The 20,565-nt window shown below is 42.7% G+C and overlaps 2 protein-coding genes across 2 annotated transcripts in view; one reads left to right on the top strand and one right to left on the bottom strand.

Annotated features, from left to right (window-relative positions):
• The window catches only part of LOC139029195 (CD63 antigen-like), a 2,963-nt gene extending 1,893 nt beyond the window's left edge, over positions 1-1,070 (bottom strand). Inside the window, exons 1-2 of the mRNA XM_070448687.1 lie at positions 1,059-1,070; positions 317-520 (exon numbers count right to left, since the gene is read on the bottom strand). Of these exons, the coding sequence (XP_070304788.1) occupies positions 317-520; positions 1,059-1,070 (216 nt within the window). The remainder of the gene's footprint in view (positions 1-316; positions 521-1,058) is intronic.
• A 1,246-nt stretch (positions 1,071-2,316) lies between these two features.
• Positions 2,317-10,177, top strand: LOC139029194 (EF-hand calcium-binding domain-containing protein 3-like). Its single transcript, XM_070448686.1, has 9 exons — positions 2,317-2,366; positions 3,344-3,414; positions 3,729-3,872; positions 4,511-4,582; positions 4,793-4,916; positions 5,627-5,775; positions 7,178-7,320; positions 9,414-9,539; positions 9,947-10,177. Exons 1-9 carry the CDS (start codon positions 2,317-2,319, stop codon positions 10,175-10,177), a joined length of 1,110 nt encoding a protein of 369 aa, XP_070304787.1.
• The last annotated feature ends 10,388 nt before the right edge of the window (positions 10,178-20,565 follow it).

Genomic DNA, 20,565 nt, shown 5'->3' with positions numbered 1-20,565 from the left:
GAGAGGTTTGGAACTTTTTTTCTTATTGGTCAATTAACTAATTTACCACATGGTGATGTCATCGTGAAAGGCCAAAAGTCCCTCCCACCAAAACAGGCAGAAATTTTACGAGGTATTTTCTAACAGCTCTTACACTAAAACGGCATTATCATAATTTTCACAATTCCAAAGTATTAATCCAACCTCATTGCGTGGAAATATATATAAAACACAGGAAAATCAAGTTTGACTGCACTGGACCTTTAAGGGGCTATAATGCTAACATGGGTTACAGGGCAAAAAATGCAGTAGGTCTAATGAATTGGATGTTACTCACTGAGGCCCGAAGGGAGCGACTGTCGGTCCGCGCCCCGAAGCACCCAAGGAAGGAGATGACCGAGACGGTGATGCCCACTACGATGATGCCCTCTGCAATAAGCAACATGGAGGTGCGGGACAGCGCACTACCCGTGAAAGTCGCTATCTCTGTGTATGTCGTGAGCGACATTGACCCAATGGCAATAAAGGCAATGCCAGACACCTAGAAATAAAGCTGTGAGTATTACTGCAAATAGATGTTGTATTAAAACATTTAAAAGTGATTTGAGACACAAGTCTAAGTATAGTTGAGTGTAGGCCTATATTAATATTTTGACCCTCAAAAGAAAGATGTGATGAAAGTCAATACATTTCGTTCAGTTCTGGCAAGACAATATTMAAGACATATCATCATATCAAAATATCCTATCAAAGTGTTTGGAACTTTTTTATTTTTAAATYGAGTGTATCATAAAACGTATAGGCTACATTTTGTTACAATGAATGAGCAATTACCTTGGCATAACAATCTGCTATTTAGCCCTTGCAATGTGCTCTGTAAAATMATATATCCTTCATGCCATAACACATAGGCTTACATATATGTACAGTAAATAAATTATTTCTCAATWACGTTTTTGGTGAGTTATTAGAACATTTTCACCAGCTTTATTAAGATTAATGGTAAAGACTAATGGTAGGCTATATGTACAATTCTTCTGATATACAGACTGTAAAATCAAATATACTTTTCTACTTACCCAGAACAACATATTGAAGAAAATGAAAAGGAACTTAATGCAGCCTATTCTTATAATTTTGGTGACACAAAAAAAGGTTATTCAATTCTGATCAATAACTGAAATGTAAAAATAAATAGCCTATTGAAAGCGTCTCATTTCAGGCAGTCTTACCCCGTAGGCTAAATTATTATTCCAAATGTAAGGGCATAAGCGGCCAACAAAGGATGAAAATGGTGATGTCTCCACTGAATATAGAGAATTATCCTATTCCCCTTTTCTGAAATTGTGAGCCAGACCTAAACAAATTACGCATCTGATGAATGGTATTGAACAAGGTTTATGCAAAGGTCTCTGAGATACTTGTTCTACAGCGATGAAGTGTTATAGCCTAGTTAAAAAAATGTTTTTATAAAAAATGACTTTTATCATGACAGGACAATGAACCTACATTAGATACAGTATTATGCTTTTGTAACACTTTTTGTTGTTGTTGAGGAAATATATGTTCAAGATCAAACGGCAGGTGCGAGACAGAGTAATTGGGATTTCTACAACTTTGTCGAATAAATAAGAAACGTCACTGATGCGTACGTCATAGGTAACCCATGACACGTGTGTCCCCAAAATTTGTGCAAATGAAATGGCTGTGAGAACCTGAGTCCCATCGATCGTTTCTATGAGAGGTGCTTTGGGAACTGATGTTGGAAACAATTCCTTTTACTCTCAACGTGAGAACACAAAATGGGCAATTCTGATCGTTAACTTTAGAAGGCCTATAAGTAACCAATGGGATAATTTCAGCGTTTATTTCAGCGTTTTCATTTTAGATGGTAAGCTTATTTTGAACGTATTTTTTTATGTAATAGAATTAGGATCAAGAATACATCATTTAATAGGACCTCTATGATGTAGGTCTGGTTGTGACATCATGGTTTTGATGTCATTTTATACTCCCATCACTGCACTAAAACTCTCCAATTGTCCTTCCTGCAGGGTCAACACCCTATGTGAGCTTATCTGAGAAGCATGGACCATCCCATACCTGTCACAATGAGAGAGACCCCAGCAGGCGGGATGAAGGTTAGGCTAGTAACATACATTTCCTACTATTTAGCCTTTTTATTATATCGGTGAAAAAGTAAAAAGTAAGACAAAGATAGGTTATTGATATAATAATAATTACAACATTTTTCATAAAAAAACGTTTCCTAAATAATTCACCTATCACTTGTATTTCCAGGGCACCCAAAACCCTGTGGGTCAGGGCAGCAGACACATGGACCCCAACGGGATAACCTCAGACTTGAAGGAAGTCCTAGATTCTCTGTGAGTACGCGTTGTTTTCTTCTTCAGATGTTTGATCAGAACAACATGAATCAGACAAGCATTATATGCTACTAGGCCTACCCCCCCTAATGGATCGTACAAAACATTAAGGACACCTGCTCTTTTCATGACAGACTGACCAGGTGAATCCAGGTGAAAGCTATGATTCCTTATCAATGTCAATCCACTTCWATCAGTGTAGATGAAGTTGAGGAGACATGTTAAAGAAGGGTTTTTAAGCCTTGAGACATGGACTGTGTATGTGTGCCATTCAGAGGGTGAATGGGCAAGACAAAATATTTAAGTGCCTTTGAACGGGGTATGGTAGTAGGTGCCAGGTACACCGGTTTGTGTCAAGAACTGCAACTCTGTTGGGGTTTTCACACTCAACAGTTTCCTGTGTGTATCAAGAATGGTCCACTACCCAAAGGACATCCAGCCAACTTGACACAACTGTGGGAAGCATTGGAGTCAACATGGGCCAGCATCAATGTTTCCCTCTAAGCTGCAGCGCTGAAGAAATATCAGGCCCGCATAGAAAAGCACGAGACTGAATTTCACTCAACTTTCTGGAGTTTCTGGGGGGGAACAAAATATTAGGAAGGTGTCCTTAATATTAGGAAGGTGTCCTTAGGAAGGTGTCCTTAATGCAGTCTGTTTTATCATTCCAAGATTTTGAAACTACATCTCTTACCTCAATTTGTCTTTCCGCAATTTTCACATCCTATTTCCTCACCTCCTTGTCAATTGTATTGGAGGAGAAGGTCCAAGGTACCTCCTCTCGCACCTTCTCCTCTAAAGCGTTTTGACAAGGAGACGAGGAGAGAGGAGGCGAGGAATCTAGAAGAGATTAATTGAGCAAGTATGCCAACAGTGCTGAGTCAGTATTATTGAATATAAAGAGGTTTTAGAATTTTAGAACTGTTTGATGACAATGTCCCTTCTTACCAATGTCACACCATGGCTCTGACCAACAGGGGTGTGGGTCAGCTCAAGGACTTGGCAACCATGGTTGCAGAGGAGCCACTGTCGGACGCTCAAGTTGAAGGTGACATGACATTACCTTGTGACACCAATAATGAAAAAAGACAAACACAATAATTTCTATACTTTAAATGAGTGTCAATCGCTATGCATGCCTGTCGAAGAATTTAAAATGAAAAGAAGGTTAGTTAATTCCAGTAGCACAAAGAGAAAAATAATACAATTTGAAAAATTGTGTATTTAAGGGATCTCAAGCTTAAGTTTTGGTCATAGGACCTTCATCAGTGTACAAACCAGCCATTTTCAACCAGAAGGAGTTTTTATTTTCTCCTCGGGGACAATCAAGTTAATCCTTTCCTGTTCTATCCTATCCCATAGCGTTCCAGGCTGTCTTTGAGCTGTTTGCCACCGATAGTCATGGCTGCATCGACGTAGTGGGTCTCTCCTCCCTATTGGACACAGTAAACATGAGACTCAGCCCCGAGCAGACTGAGGCTGCCCTACATAGGGCAGACTATGACGGTGAGGTCACTCACAAGGACATACACATGCAATGTATCCCAATGCAGGATCAAGGAATTACGCTATTGGAAATTTCACAAGATGAAAACATTCCGTTTGCAATTCTAACATGTTCCACTGAATGTGAAATGCCTTTATAACCTGCTTCCAATACATTTTAAATGTATTTAGGAACTAAAAATTAACTCCAAACTAGCCTTTCAGATGTTTGTGAAATCAAAGATGGGTAGAATATGGGGTGGGTGTGAATAGTCGATTCAAGGTTTGTACTCAATTGCTTATTAACAAATACTCAAAATGTACAAATGCAGCTATTTATCAGGTAAAATGTATAAGCACAGAGAACAATTCAAACTTTTAAATGTGTGTGGAGTATGTCAAGTGCAGTAATTATGTTAAATTACATTTTCAGTTGTGTATCAGAACAACCACAGGCTTAATTGGAAGATCCAATGGGATACTTTTTTGCCATCAGCCCCGTTTCACGCTAACATGCAATAACTTGATTACTCAAAATTATTTCGATGAGAGTACTCCAACACAGACYTTCTTTCAAATGCCCATCCCTAGTAGAACATATGAAAGCTATCTGTAATTTTATTGTAAGGAACAATAATTAAAATGTGATTTGTTTCTAGGAGATGGTGAGGTAGGTTTTCAAGACTTTCTGTGTGTGATGACAGACAGCCAGAAGTTCGCCAGGTGTATAAAAGGTAAAAAGCCTGTAAGAGAGAAAAGTGTGTTTTGACAGATTTTAGATGGCATGCACATGTTCACAATTACATTATTTTTTCAAGCCATTAAACAGGTGCCAACTGCTCCCTCGACTCCTCCTCCCTCAATCTCTCCCTTTCTATCCCTCTCCATTGTCACCCTCTGTTCTTCCCATTTCTCTCTCCATCAAACCTCCCTCTCTCTCCCTGTAGCGGAGTCCCCTGACCCATCTCAGAGTGTGGATCAGTCAGACTCTGTATTCTACAAAGCCTTGAATCAGATGCTGAATGCGGGCCTCATTCCCAGCAGTGCCACTGGGGAGATAGTTCGGTAAAATACAAACGCTCCCTCTCTGAAAATATACACTAGCAGTACTTCTGGTCAGGCACTACATGTATGCAAGATTATTTTTTMATTTTTTTATATATATTTAAAAAAGATATAGCCCCCTTTTCTCCCCAATTTCGTGATATCCAATTACGATCCAATTACTATCTCGTCTCTTCGCTGCAACTCCTCAACAGGCTCAGGAGATGCGAAGGTCGAGTCATGTGTCCTCCGAAACATGACCCGCCAAACCGCCCTCCTTAACACCCACCCACTTAACCCGGAAGCCAGCCGCACCAATGTGTCGGAGGTAACACTGTTCAACTGACGACCAGAGTCAGCCTGCAGGCGCCCGGCCCGCCACAAGGAGTCGCTAGAGCGTGATGAGGCAAGTAAAGCCCCCCTGGCCAAACCCTCCCCTAACCCATACAACGCTGGGACAATTTTGCGCCGCTCTATGGGACTCCCGGTCACGGCCGGTTGTGACACAGCCTGGGATCTGTAGTGACGGCTCAAGCACCGCAATGTAGTGCCCTACACAGCTGCGCCCCTCGGGGGGTCCCAAMAATTGTGAGGTTTATTATGAGAATAAATATTAGAGTAAATCATTTGAGRAAACTGTTGCTCATGACAAAATATGAAGAACAAAGCCCCAAAAATAAAATGTTGTCAGCTTAAGTTCTCGTTCTTTGAGTCTTTCTGTCTCCACCCAGCTATTACCATAAGAAGTCGCTGCGTCATGTGTTGCGGGTGGCGCCGCATCAGGACAAGAGCAGGGGTCATGTGATCACCTACTACGCCAAGGGGGCCCATCTGGTGGGCCTGCAGCCCAAGCAGCTGATGAAGTACATCAAACCCAACGGTGAGCAACGTATGGGCAATGATGTGTGTAACGTCTGAACAACAACGTTTGACCAGTGTTTGAGAAACACATCTAAACTACATAATTTCAGTTCCTGGTTTAATTTTGTGTATATTACTTCCCCTCCTAAGCACAGGAGGTTGGTGGCACCTTAATTGGGGAAGACGGGCTCGTGGTAATGGCTGGAGCGGAATCAACTACATCAAACACATAGTTTCCATGTGTTTGAAGCCATTCCATTTTCTCCGTTCCACCATTATTATGAGCCGTCCTCCCCTCAGCAACCTCCTGTGCTCCTTATCTATCTTTCAATTTTACACTGTACACTACCGTTCAAAAGTTTGGGGTCACTTAGACATTTCCTTGTTTTTGAAAGAAAAGCAKATTTTTTTGTCTATTAAAATAACATCAAATTGATCAGAAATACAGTGTAGACATTGTTAATGTGAATAGTTGCCTCTTCAACAGTGAAGAGGCGACTCCGGGATGCTGGCCTTCTAGGCAGAGTTGCAAAGAAAAATCCATATCTCAGACTGGCCAATAAAAAGAAAAGATTAAGACACTGGACAGAGTATCTTTGCCTAGAAGGCCAGCATCCCAGAGTCGCCTCTTCACTGTTGACGTTGAGACTGGTGTTTTGCGGGTACTATTTAATGAAGCTGCCAGTTGAGGACTTGTGAAGCGTCTGTTTCTCAAACTAGACACTCTAATGTACTTGTCCTCTTGCTCAGTTGTGCACCGGGGCCTCCCACTCCTCTTTCTATTCTGGTTAGAGCCAGTTTGTGCTGTTCTGTGAAGGGAGTAGTACACAGCGTTGTACGAGATCTTCAGTTTCTTGGCAATTTCTCACATGGAATAGCCTTCATTTCTCAGAACAAGAATAGACTGACGAGTTTCAGAAGAAAGTGCTTTGTTTCTGGCCATTTTGAGCCTGTAATTGAACCCACAAATGAGGATGCTCCAGATACTCAACTAGTCTTAAGAAGGCCAGTTTTATTGCTTCTTTAATCAAAACAACAGTTTTCAGCTGTGCTAACATAATTGCAAAAGGGTTTTCTAATGATCAATTAGCCTTTTAAAATGATAAAGTTGGATTAGCTAACTCAACGTGTCATTGGAACACATGAGTGATGGTTGCTAATAATGGGCCTCTGTACACCTGTGTAGATATTCCATWAAAAAATCTGCCGTTTCCAGCTACAATAGTCATTTACAACGTTAACAATGTCTACTTCTGTATTTCTGATCAAAATTATGATATTTCAATGGACAAAAAAATTAGCTTTTCTTTCAAAAACAAACGCATTTCTAAGTGACCCCAAACCTTTGTCTTCTTTGGCAACATTGGATTACTGAATTGAATTGAATCCGAGTCACTGCGTTGTGTGTGTGACTCTCTCAGCTCCCAGTACCAGCCCATATTCTAAGCGGCCCAGCCTGAACGTCAAGTCAAAGGTCATGGTGGGCAAGCGGGTGGCGACACAGGGAAGTTTCCCCTCTGCCAAGACCTGGAAGACCGTGGAGATCGAGGAGCGCATCAGACAGGTATGAGCTAAAACGACAGAAGGGTTGGAGACAATTCCATTTAAATTCAGTAAATTCAGCCAATTCGGTTTACTTTATTTTATTTACTTGTGCCTTTATTCAGCCAGGTAAGTCATCGAGAATAAATCAATTATATTTTACAATAACGACCTGAATTGACTGAAAATGCATCTGGATCACCGCTGTATTGCATGCTGTGTTGAATATTGTCAAGTATACAGCTTTTTWAAATTTATGTAACCAAACTTTATCTAGATGTTGTCTTCCCTGGCTTCTTATCTTAATTCAGTTCTGAATCAGCAATTCATGAATTATTATCCCTATTTATGAATCTAAAAATACAAGGATAATAGKAGGGGAAGTTTAGTACATTTTCCCCAAATATGAAAAGACGGCGATATAAAAGCCGACMTGGGGGCACCCTGACGAAACTACGGGAGTGATTAAATAAACCTCCTCTACCCTCTGTTCTATTGGCGAATGTACAATGACTGAAGAACAAACTAGACGAGCTCCGTTCGAGACTATCCTATCAACGGGACCTGAAGAACTGTAATATCCTGCTTCACGGAGTCGTGGCTGAACGAGGACATGGTTTATGTAAATTCAACAGTATTTTTTCTATGCATCAGCAGGACAGAACGGCAGCGTCTCGTAAACTCAAGGGCGTGTCTCTTTGTTAACAACAGCTGGTGTGCAATCTCTAATATTAAGGAAGTCTCGAAATTCTGCTCGCCTGAGTTAGAATACCTTATGATACACTGTGTAGACCATACTATTTACCAAGAGAGTTTTCATCTATATTTTTCGTAGCTGTCTATTTACCACCACAAACCGATGCTGGCACTAAGACCGCACTCAATGAGCTATATAYGACCATAAGCCAACAAGAAAATACTCCTCCAGAGGTAGCACTTCTAGTGGCCGGTGATATTAATGCAGGAAAACTGAAATCCCTTTTACCTTGTTTCTACCAGCATGTCACCTATGCAACTAGCGGGGAAAAAAACTCTAGATCACATTTACTCCACATAGAGACACATACAACGCTCTCCCTCGCCCTCTATTTGGCAAATCTGACCATAACTCTATGCTCCTGATTCCTGCTTACAAGCAAGAACAAACAGGAAGTACCAGTGACACGCTCAATTAGGAAGTGGTCCGATGAAGCGGATGCTACTCTACAGGACTGTTTTGCTGGAATATGTTCTGGGATCCATCCAATGGCATTGAGGAGTTTACCACATGAGTCATCGGCTTAATTAAGTGCATTGACACTACAGGACTAAGATCCAATCCTACTACACCGGTCTGACGCTCGTCAGGGCTTGCAAACTATCACGGATTACAAAGGGAAACCCAAACACGAGCTACCCAGTGACACGAGCCTACTAGACGAGCTAAATGCCTTCTATGCTTGCTTCGAGGCAAGCAACAGTGAACCACGCATAAGAAGACCAGCTGGTTCAGAACGAATGTGGAATCATGCTCTCCTTAGCCGATGGGAGTAAGACCTTTAAACAGGTTAACATTCACAAGGCCGCAGAGCCAGATGGATTAGCAYGACGCATACTAAGAGCATGCGCTAACCAGCTGGSAAGTGACTTCATTGACATTTTCAACCTCTCCCTGACCCAGTCTGTAATACCTACATGTTTCAGCAGACCACCATAGTCCCTATGTGAGAATGCTGTTCATTGACTACAGCTCAGCATTCAARACCATAGTGCCCTCYAAGCTCATCACTAAGCTAAGGTCCTTGGGACTGAACACCTCCCTCTGCAACTGGATCCTGGACTTCATGACGGGCCGCCCCCAGGTGGTGAGGGTAGGCAACAACACATTCGCCATGCTGACCCTCAACACGGGGGCCCTTCAGGGGTGCGTGCTTAGTCCCCTCCTGTACTCCCTGTTCACCCACTACTCTGTGGCCGCGCAAGACTCCAACACCATCATTAAGTTTGCCGATGACACGATGCTGGTAGGCCTAATCACCGATGACAATGACACAGCCTATAGGGAGGAGATTGTGGGTTACTCATCTCTCTCTCTCTCTGGCTCACTCTCTCCACTTCCTTCCGTCCCTCCCACAGTTATCAATCAAGTACCCAGGAAAGGAGACTAAGGACATGATCACTCCYGTCAAGATCAAGGTGGACCTGCAAGTGAAGGACCGAGAACGTCTCACCTATGACAACATCAACCACATACACCGCAAGGTGCTCCAGCTCACACTATAACAACAACATCATGCATTTGCCATTTTAGTCAATACCTTTGCAGTATTTCAGTTAGAAATGGCCATGTTTGAGTCTTCCCGTCTTTCCTCCTGTCTCTGTCTCCCCCTTCCATCTATTCCAAATCTTCTCAGCAAAGATGCCTCTCTCTTCTCTCCATCCCTGCCATTTTTATGTAACAATGTGCTATGTAATACGTGTGACTACAACGTAGGGCTACTGTACAAACAATATCTCTGCTTGGAAAGGCCTAATTAAAGTGAGTTACTCTCTACTTCCCTCTCTCTCTCCTCCATCTCTGTATCCCTCTATTTCTCTTTATCTCTATATTTATCTATCTCCTTCGCTCCCTCCCTCACTCTCCTCCCTCCGTCCCTCTCTCACCCCAGTCCAAAGAGGGCTTGAACACCTACCTGGAGACGCTGAGCCAGTACAAGCAGCGGGACACCTGGGACTCCTGGGGCTCGCTGCAGAGCTACCACAGCTCTCTGGGCCACAATGCCTTCTCTGACACATTCTCCACCTACAGCTGGAGCTGGAGTGGCTGCCGCAACATGCTGCAGCCCCGCGACCTGCTGGAAAAGAGGCACAACTTGCCTCTGCTGCCACACCAGTATTAGGGAGCAGGGAGTATGGAGGGAGTATGGATGATTTCCAATTAAAAGCAAGAAATGTGTAGATTTTGTACTACATCCTATTATTTTTTTATTTAAATTTTTTTGCCATCTTTTCCTCKRCAATTTCGTGATTACGATCTTGTCTCATRGCTGAAACTCCCCAACGGGCTCGGGAGAGGCGAAGGTTGAATCATGCGTCCTCTGAAACATGACTCACCAAACCGCGCCTCTTAACATCKGCTCGCTTAACCCGGAAGCCAGCCGCACCAATGTGTCGGAGGAAACACTGTTCAACTGACAACCGGAAGTAGGCCTGCAGGCGCCTGGCCCACCACAAGGAGTTGCTAGAGAGCGATGAGCCAAGTAAAGCCCCCGTGGRCAAACCTTCCCCTAACCCGGACGACGCTACCCTATGGGACTCCTGGTTACAACCGGTAATGACCCCAGGCTGTAGTGACGCCGCATCACTGCGATTCAGTTTCTTAGATCGCTGTGCCACTCGAGAGGGTATTTCATTGTATTCTTAATACACTACATGACTAAAAGAATGTGGAAACCTTCTCGTCGAACATCTCATTCCAAAATCATGGGCATTAATATGGAGTTGGCACTYATGTTGGGCGATTAGGCCTTACTCMCAGTCGGTATTCCAATTCATCCCAAAGGTGTTGGACGGGGTTGAGGTCAGGGCTCTGTGCAGGCCAGGGAAGTTCTTCCACACCGACCACGACAAACCATTTCTGTATGGACCTCGCTTTGTGCACGAGGGCATTGTCATGCTGAAACAGGAAAGGGTCTTCCCCAAACTGTTGCCACAAAGTTGGAAGCACAGAATCGTCTAMAATGTAATTGTATGCTATAGCGTTAAGATTTCCCTTCAATGGTACAAAGGGGTCTAGCCCGAACCATGAAAAACAGCCCCTGACCCATATTCCTCCTCCAATAAACTCTACAGTTGGCACTATACAGTTGAAGTCAGAAGTTTACATACACTTAGGTTGGAGTCATTAAAACTCATTAAAACTTGTTAACAAATTATAGTTTTGGCAAGTCGGTTAGGACATCTACTTTGTGCATGACACAAGTAATTTTTCCAACAATTGTTTATAGACAGTTTATTTCACTTATCATTCACTGTTTCACAATTCCAGTGGGTCAGAAGTTTACATACACTAAGTTGACTGTGCCTTTAAACAGCTTGGAAAATTCCAGAAAATGATGTCATGGCTTTAGAAGCTTCTGATAGGCTAATTGACATAATTTGAGTCATTTGGAGGCGTACCTGTGGATGTATTTCAAGGCCTACCTCCAAACTCAGTGCCTCTTTCCTTGACATCATGGGTAAATGAAAAGAAATCAGCCAAGACCTCAGAAAAATAATTGTAGACCTCCACAAGTCTGGTTCATCCTTGGCAGCAATTTCCAAACGACTGAAGGTACCACGTTCATCTGTACAAACAATAGTACGCAAATATAAACACCATCGGACCACGCAGCCATCATACAACTCAGGAAGGAGACGCATTCTGTCTCCTAGAGATGAACGTACTTTGGTGCGAAAAGTGCAAATCAATCCCAGAACAACAGCAAAGGACCTTGTGAAGATGTTGGAGGAAACAGGTACAAAAGTATCTATATCCACAGTAAAACGAGTCCTATATTGACATAACCTGAAAGGCCTCTCAGCAAGGAAGAAGCCACTGTGCGGGAGCACTGGTTGGTCGTGCCAATTGAGGTAGTATGTGCATGTGTACATGAATGTATAGWTAAAGTGACTATGCATATATGATAAACAGAGAGTAGCAGCAGCGTAAAAAAGAGGGGTTGGGGTAGCCATTGATTACCTGTTCAGGAGTCTTAAGGCTTGGGGGTAAAAACTGTTGAGAAGCCTTTTTGTCCTAGACTTGGCACTCTGGTAACGCTTGCCATGCGGTAGCAGAGAGAACAGTCTTTGACTGGGGTGGCTGGGGTTTTTGACAATTTTTAGGGCCTTCCTCTGACACCGCCTGGTGTAGAGGTCCTGGATGGCAGGCAGCTTAGCCCCAGTGATGTACTGGGCCGTACGCACTACCCTCTGGTAGTGCCTTGCGGTCGGAGGCTGAGCAATTGCCGTACCAGGCAGTGATGCAACCAGTCAGGATGCTCTCAACGTTGCAGCTGTAGAACCTTTGAGGATCTCAGGACCCATGCCAAATCTTTTTAGTTTCCTGAGGGGGAATAGGCTTTGTCGTGCCCTCTTTACAACTGTCTTGGTGTGTTTGGACCATTCCAGTTTGTTGGTGATGTGGACACCAAGGAACTTGAAGCTCTCAGGTGAACAGGGAGTACAGGAGAGGARTGAGCATGCACCCCTGGGGYGCTCCAATGTTGAGGATCAGCGTGGCAGATGTGTTGCTACCTACCTTCKCCACCTGGGGGTGGCCCGTCAGGAAGTCCAGGATCCAGTTGCAGAGGGAGGTGTTTAGTCCCAGAATCCTTAGCTTAGTGATGAGCTTTGAGGGTACTATGGTGTTGAACGCTGAGCTGTAGTCAATGAATAGCATTCTCACATAAGTGTTCCTTTTGTCTAAGTGGGAAAGGGCAGTGTGGAGTGCAATAGAGATTGCATCATCTGTGGATCTGTTTGGGCAGTATGCAAATTGGAGTGGGTCTAGGGTTTCTGGGATAATGGTGTTGATGTGAGCCAATACCAGCCTTTCAAAGCACTTCATGGCTATGGACATGAGTGCTACGGGTCTTTTAGGCAGGTTGCCTAGATGAGCAAAAAAGACTGTCTAAAATAAATTAATACAATTGAAGAAGGCGCAGACAGAGGATATCAATGTTCTGGAAAGATGCTGTATGGAGGAATAGTCTAAGATCCCACCAAACGTGTTCACCAATCTCATAAAACATTTTAGAAAAAGGCTCAGTGCCGAGGACGCCGGAGTATTGATAACAGGAGTGCCAATAATTRTGACCCRTATCTTTTTTTAAATGTGTTTTTTTTTTACAAAAAAAAGGTCTTTCTCTGAGTAGTTGTATTAGTATAAAGTAATATGATTCGATTTTTTTTCCTTCATACAATAGGGTTCAGTATTTGTATTGTTTATTTTATACAGTCTTTTTTGCTCATCTTTATCAAGGTTGCCATTATTTTGGACCTGACTGTACTTAACACATCTCCATGTACTAATTTGCCTGACATTGGAATTCAGGCACGACACAMTGACAAGATAAAAAGGATTATTGTGGATACTGGCTCTCTCACAAGTCTAACATATCCTATACTTCGCAAACCAAACTAGAATAGAAGTATTTTTAGTTCTCAGTCTTCAAATGATGGATTATCATAGGACCCTTTAACATAAACATCTTAAATCAGACSTCACGGTCCCACAATTTTTCACTGGCTCATTCCTTAAAGAGTTTAAGCTTCTTGTTTGGTTTGGGAGTGGTTTGTGTAATGGTTGGCAACTTGTCAAGGACTTATGACCTAAAATCACAAATTCCACTTCTGTCCTTTCCCAAATGTTGACTTACAAGGACCTGTGTCTCGAATTAAGTGGTCGTGATTAAACTAAGTCACTTTCGAAGAGGAGGGTGCTATCCTACTATCGCCTAAAGCAGGGTTTCCCAAACTCGGTCCTCGGGACCCCAAAGGGTGCACGTTTTGGTTTTTGCCCGAGCACTACACAGTTGATTCAAATAKTCACCTAATCGTCAAGCTTTGAGCATTTCAACCAGCTGTGTAGTGTTAGGGCAAAAACCAAAACATGCACCCCTTGGGGTCTCGAGGACCGAGTTTGGGAAACCCTGGCCTAACGTTCTGTCTTTTCACAAATGGAACTCATCAGACAATAGTTGACTTGAGTTATAGCCTACTTTTGATAGACAAAAAGACAATGACGTACCCRCAGTGAGCATTATTGGTTGATATTTGTTTCGTCCGCCCTAGCCTTGATTTCAAAGTCCACAGACTTAGATTTTTAGTCTGGTCTGGACCGGCCTAGGTTTGGCCCCCAATTTTTTTTGATTTGGCCGAATGATATACCCCAGTGAGCACTGACTGCCGCAGGACATCCATGGTCATTGACTATTGGTTTATGTTTGTTCCGTCKGCCATGGCCTTGATTTCAATGTCTACAGACTTAGATTTTTGGTCCATCTGGACCGGTCTTTATTTAGCCCAAACATAGACTATGATTGGTTCAAATTTGATCCAGTCCGGACCCAGCCTCAGCATTTGGCAAAAATTGGAGACATATGGTTTTCAGTGGAAAAGGAAGAGAGACTATGAATCGACTTCCGCTTTTGGATGTGTGAAAAGATGAAAGATATAACTTTGTTTGTTTCCATCCTGAATAGTAACAAGGCGACACTCCATCTTAACTCCTCCTCCACATTTACTGGATTGGTTGAACAGTGCAGAAGAGAACCTTCCCTGACATTTGACCAGAATGTGGGTAATTTAGTTTCAGGCGTTTCTTTTACCCGTGCTACATTAGGTCAATCCGGACCTTCCAAATTTGGTCTGGTTTGGGGGCAGAGCTCATTGGAATAATACCCAGGGTGCTTCGCAAGTGTTAATTTTTACATTTACATTTTGGTAATTTAGCAGACACTTATCCAGAGCCACTTACAACTAAGGTAGCTATACAACTAAGGTAGCTAAATAACTACATATCACAGTCATGCACTCCCACAGTTTTAATTTGAAGAACCCCTAAAGGACACTCCAGGAACCTTTTTCTTTTTAGAGTGTAGAAAGCAAAATGTTTCTGTAACCCTTACTGAAAATAAAATTTATGAATGTAACATAATGTCACGACTTCTACCGAAGTCGTTGCCTCTCCTTGTTCGGGCGGTGTTCGGCGGTCGACGTCACCGGTCTTCTAGCCATCATTGATCCATTTTTCATTTTTCCATTGGTTTTGTCTTGTCTTCTCACACACCTGTTTCCAATCCCATCCATTACATGTTGTGTATTTAACCCTCTGTTTCCCCTCATGTCTTTGTCAGAGATTGTTTCTTGTTAGTGTTGTGTTTATGTGTATAGGTGCGCGACGGGTCTTCGTACCCATATTTGTTTGTTCGTTTTTTATTAGTGTTATGGAGCATGTTACTTGGACATTCATTAAAAGACTCCATTTTACACTCCGTTTGACTCTCCTGCGCCTGACTTCCCTGCCACCTATACACACGACTCTGACACATAATGACTTTTCAATGTACATATAGATGTAAGTGAAATGATGTATGGTTGAAATGTAGCCGTAGAAATAACGACCAAAAAAGACTTCTTTTCAACGTTCATATATGATGACTTTTCAACTTTCACTTAGAACTGAAAATGAACTTGTCTTCAATGTCAGACAAATACATGTTTTTAAATGTCATCTTTTCAACATACGTAAAATATGTATTTTCAACTTTCACTTAGAACTGAAAATGAACGTGACTTTTTTTTTAACGTGACGTCTTTTCAGCGTCTTTTTAATGGCAATAGCCTCACTCGCAGAAACATTGATGCTTGTTGGCTCCGGGGTGAAGATTCCACTAGATACAGATCTAGGATCAGCTTCCCCTCCCCCAACTTAACCTTAACCATTAGTGGGGGAAATGCAAAATTGACCCAAGATCAGTGTCTAGGTACAGCTTCGCACTTTACATGCTTGTTGAGGATTTTCAGGAGTATTTTTCAAGGTCCCTGTGCCACTGAAATATGTATATGGAACGTGTGGGAACAGGATGAAGAATCGTTAACATATTTGGAATACACACTCAGAGAAAAAAAACATTGAGCTTCCCCATCTGTGCGTTTCCTGTTTGGAATTCCTTGGAATTCGTCAAAACTGAGCYATTTCCTTCTGATAACGATTAGTGTGTAGAACCAGGAAGGCGTGGGGCTTTGAATGCTGATTTTATCCCCTTTATGTAATTCTGACAATTACCATGATCTCTATGGCTGCGTTTTCACAATAAATTAAAAAATCWATTCTAAATAACCATAGGATTTCCAATTCTACATTATGGATAGGCCATGCTGAATCCTCTCTCCAGCTTTTGAGAATATTTTTTGTGATAATATCAAGATGTCATACTATGTTCTCGTCAGATATCCAGGTTAAAACCAGATGAAGAAATATGTTGTGGTTGCTAAAAAGTCAGACAAAATATCCTCTAACAATCAGTATACAACTTGACCATGAAGATGTCCTTGCAACCTTTTGCCTACTGTGTAGTTTTAATCAATTTAGTGACACTGAAAACACATCATGGCTTTCAAAACAGTTCTATCTTCCTGATTTCATGGTGTACTAACTTTTCTTCACAAGAGATCAAAGAGTAACATGCGTGGCGATCTTGAAATGATTTAACTCACACAGCCTTCTCATGGCCCATCAATCACCATGCTTCTTCACTAGCCCACATGGCTTGCCTGCTAAACCATTTCAGATGCTTCTGAACTTTACCACCAGCCTCACCAACTCTTTAAGTGTGTAGCCCAGTGTCATGCTATTTTTCCTTCTTGTCCTCTCYTTGCTCTTTAATCCATTTGTAATAATGCATGATGATTTTGTTATTACTGTAAATTCCAACCCGCCATTATTTATTTAAAAGTTGTTGACAACATTATTCKATGAGTAACTATGGTAACTATTACCATCATTCTAGAGGTTCACTTTTTTTTTCAAATACATTCAAATAATTCACTGACTGCTGGTTGGAGAGAACAAAGTTTATAAAGAGATTGATACTATGAGGTATCCAGTAAAAATGAGCCTATACCTGCAGTATCACATATTTGACCTAGTGWCTCCCAATGAAATGCAAATTACCACTATAATGTATGAGACTGAGGGAGACCACTCSCTCAGTATTTTAATGCTATGGGGTTCTCCGACTGATAAACATCGATCTGTCMTAGGGACTGTTTGTTGGAGTAGTATCAGGAGGCAGCAGGATCAAGTGCTAAATAGAGTTCATTTTATTAAGTGTAAAAGTGGTTCCAGGTTAAGTTGTAGTAAGTCAGAATATTTACATAACATCTAAAACATATTTACATTGATAATCAGACCAGGGCCGGTCCTTGCCGTTCTGCCACCCTAGGAGAGACAAAAAATACCACCCCGCAAAACTGGAATAATTTCAGTAAGCAAAATMACTTTGAAAAGATGTCTATAATACGTATTTTCCGGATGTTGAAATCAGGCACATTTTTGGTTCTGAATGAAAATAGAAAGAAAAAAGTCTATAAATTATGTATTTTCTATTTATCTATATTTGGGCCAAATCAAGGCTGGTCCAGACCGTACAAAACTTGAAGCAAACAGATGTCTATTATTGGTTTTTGGTCCGCACCAAATCTGAACCAATGTCAGTGGATGTGGAAATCAAGGCCAGTCTGAACTACACCAAAAAATGTTATGAATGCCCATCTATGTGGTAAGCTTACCATTTGTAAAAAAAAAAAAAAAAAAAGATGTCTGGTCTGGACCAAAAGAAAGACATCAGCTCGTGCTTACTGGGTTGTAAGTGTAACGGAGACGCTGAGAGTTGAGGTGCAGGTGAAACGTTGAATAAAACATGGAACGAAACATAACAGTATAAACACAGGAACAATACTGACTTGGGAAAGAACCTAATGGAGTGCCACATAAAGGGGAGGTAAGTGAGGTAATGGAGTCCAGGTGTACCTCATTAGAGTGCAGGTGCGCGTAATGATTGATGCCAGGTGTGCGTGATGATTGATCCCAGGACCGGTGGTTAGTATACCGGCGACATCGAACGCTGGAGGGGAGGAGCGGGAGTAGACGTGACAGTACACAATCCCCCCCCCCCGATTGCACGGCGCAACGCCAACCAGAGGGACGGCCCGGTCGGTAATGGAAATCACAAATGTTGGGATCCAGAACGTCCTCCACTGGAACCCAACAACGCTCCTCTGGGCCATACACCTCCCAGTACACCAGGTACTGGAGCCGACCCCCATGACGTCGGGAGTCCAGTAGAGATCTGATGGCATAGGCTGGACCCCCCGATGTCCAGAGGGTGCGGAGGGGTGCTGTGGGGGACAGCATCAGCTAGGGGACCAGGAACCACTGGCCTGAGAAGGGAGATACAGTAGTCACTGGGAAGCTGTAACCTATACGRCACCTCGTTGACCCTCCGGAGTACGTTGAARGGCCCCACAAACCCAGGGGCTCAGCTTCTTGCAGGGCAGGCYGAGTGGGAGGTTCTTGGTAGAGAGCCAGACACGATCCCCAGYGTGGTACTCTCCCTGCCGGTCCTGACAGTGACTCCTCAGGAACCTCCCCAGCTCCTGGTTCATCCTCGCCACCTGCCCGTTGGACTGAGGCCTATACCCGGAAGTMAGGATGACCGTGARCCCCAGCTTTTCCATAAAMGCTCTCAATKCCCATTATGTGAATTGGTGGCCACGGTCGGAGACGATGTCCTCSAGAAAGCCATAATGCCAGAAGACCTGCTGGAATAGTGCCTCAGTGACCTGGAGAGCAGTAGGGAGACCAGAAAGAGSGATTAAAACGACAGGATTTAAAATATCTATCCACAACRACCAAAATGGTGGTGAAACCGTCAGAGGGGAGATCAGTAACAAAGACAATGYAAAGATGGGACCAGAGACGTTGAGGCACGGGAAGGAGTTTCCCTGCTGGAGCGGAACAGGAGTAGGCGTAGCGAGTGACATCCTGCGCCAAGGTGAGCCACCAATACTTTTCAGAGACGGATAAGTTATTGCGAGAAATACCTGGACGATAGCTGTGTGTGCCCAGGTCAGCAACCGATCCCTTATCCCAGTGGGAACGTACAGTTGAAGTCTACATACACTTAGGTTGGAGTCATTAAAACTCGTTTTTCAACCACTCCACAAATTTCTTGTTAACAAACTATAGTTTTGGCAAGTCGGTTAGGACAGCTATTTTGTGCATGACACAAGTAATTTTTCCAACAATTGTTTACAGACAGATTATTTCACTGTATTCCAGTGGGTCAGAAGTTCACATACACTAAGTTGACTGTGCTATTAAACAGCTTGGAAAATTCCAGAAAATGATGCGATGGCTTTAGAAGCTTCTGATAGGCTAATTGATATAATTTGAGTCAATTGGAGGGGTAGCTCTGGATATATTTCAAGGCCTACCTTCAAATTCAGTGCCTCTTTGCTTGACATCATGGGAACCCCCCCCCCCAAAAAAAATGTAAATACTGTATATATTTTTTTAAATCAACCAAGACCTCAGAAAAAGAAAAAAAAATTGTAGACCTCCACAAGTCTGGCTCATCCTTGGGAGCATTTTCCAAACGCCTGAAAGTACCACGTTCATCTGTGCAAACAATTGTACGCAAGTATAAACACCATGGGACCACGCAGCCGTCATACTGCTTAGGAAGGAGACGCGTTCTGTCTTCTAGAGATGAACGTACTTTGGTGTGAAAAGTGAAAATCAATCCCAGAACAACAGCAAAGTCCCTTGTGAAGATGCTGGAGGAAACAGGTACAAAAGTAGCTATTTCCACAGTCAAACGAGTCCTATATCGACATAACCTGAAAGGCCGCTCAGCAAGGAAMAAGCCACTGCTCCAAAACCGCCATAAAAAAGCCAGACTACGGTTTGCAACTGCACATGTGGACAAAGATCGTACTTTTTGTAGAAATGTCCTCTGGTCTGATGAAACAAAAATAGAACTGTTTGGCCATAATGACCATCGTTATGTTTGGAGGAAAAAGGGGGATGCTTGCAAGCCGAAGAACACCATCCGTGAAGCACGGGTGGCAGCATCATGTTGTGGGGGTGCTTGTGGCAGGAGGGACTGGTGCACTTCCCAAAATAGAAGGCATCATGAGGAGGAAAATTGTGGTTATATTGAAGCAACATCTCAAGACATCAGTCAGGAAGTTAAAGCTTGGTCGCAAATGGGACTTCCAAATGGACAATGACCCCAAGCATACTTCCAAAGTTGTGGCAAAATGGCTTAAGGACAAAGTAAAGTGGCATCACAAGTGGCCATCACAATGCCCTGACCTCAATCTGTAGAAAATGTGTGGGCAGAACTGAAAAAGCGTGTGCGAGCAGGAGGCCTACAAACCTGACTCAGTTACACCAGCTCTGTCAGGAGAATGGGCCAGAATTCACCCAACTTATTGTGGGAAGCTTGTTGAAGACTACCGAAACGTTTGCGCCAAGGTGTATGTAAACTTCTGACCCACTGGGAATGTGCATGAAAGAAATAAAATCTGAAATAAATCGTTTCTCGTACTATTATTCTGACATTTCACATTCTTAAAATAAAGTGGTGATCCTAACTGACCTAAAACAGGGAATTTTTACACGGATTAAATGTCAGGAATTGTGAAAACTGAGTTTAAATGTATTTGGCTAAGGTGT

Source organism: Salvelinus sp. IW2-2015, linkage group LG18 (genome assembly GCF_002910315.2).
Source record: "Salvelinus sp. IW2-2015 linkage group LG18, ASM291031v2, whole genome shotgun sequence".
Lineage (NCBI taxonomy): Eukaryota > Metazoa > Chordata > Actinopteri > Salmoniformes > Salmonidae > Salvelinus > Salvelinus sp. IW2-2015.
Note: the sequence above shows the minus strand (reverse complement) of the source record. Positions and strands in the feature narration are given on the sequence as shown.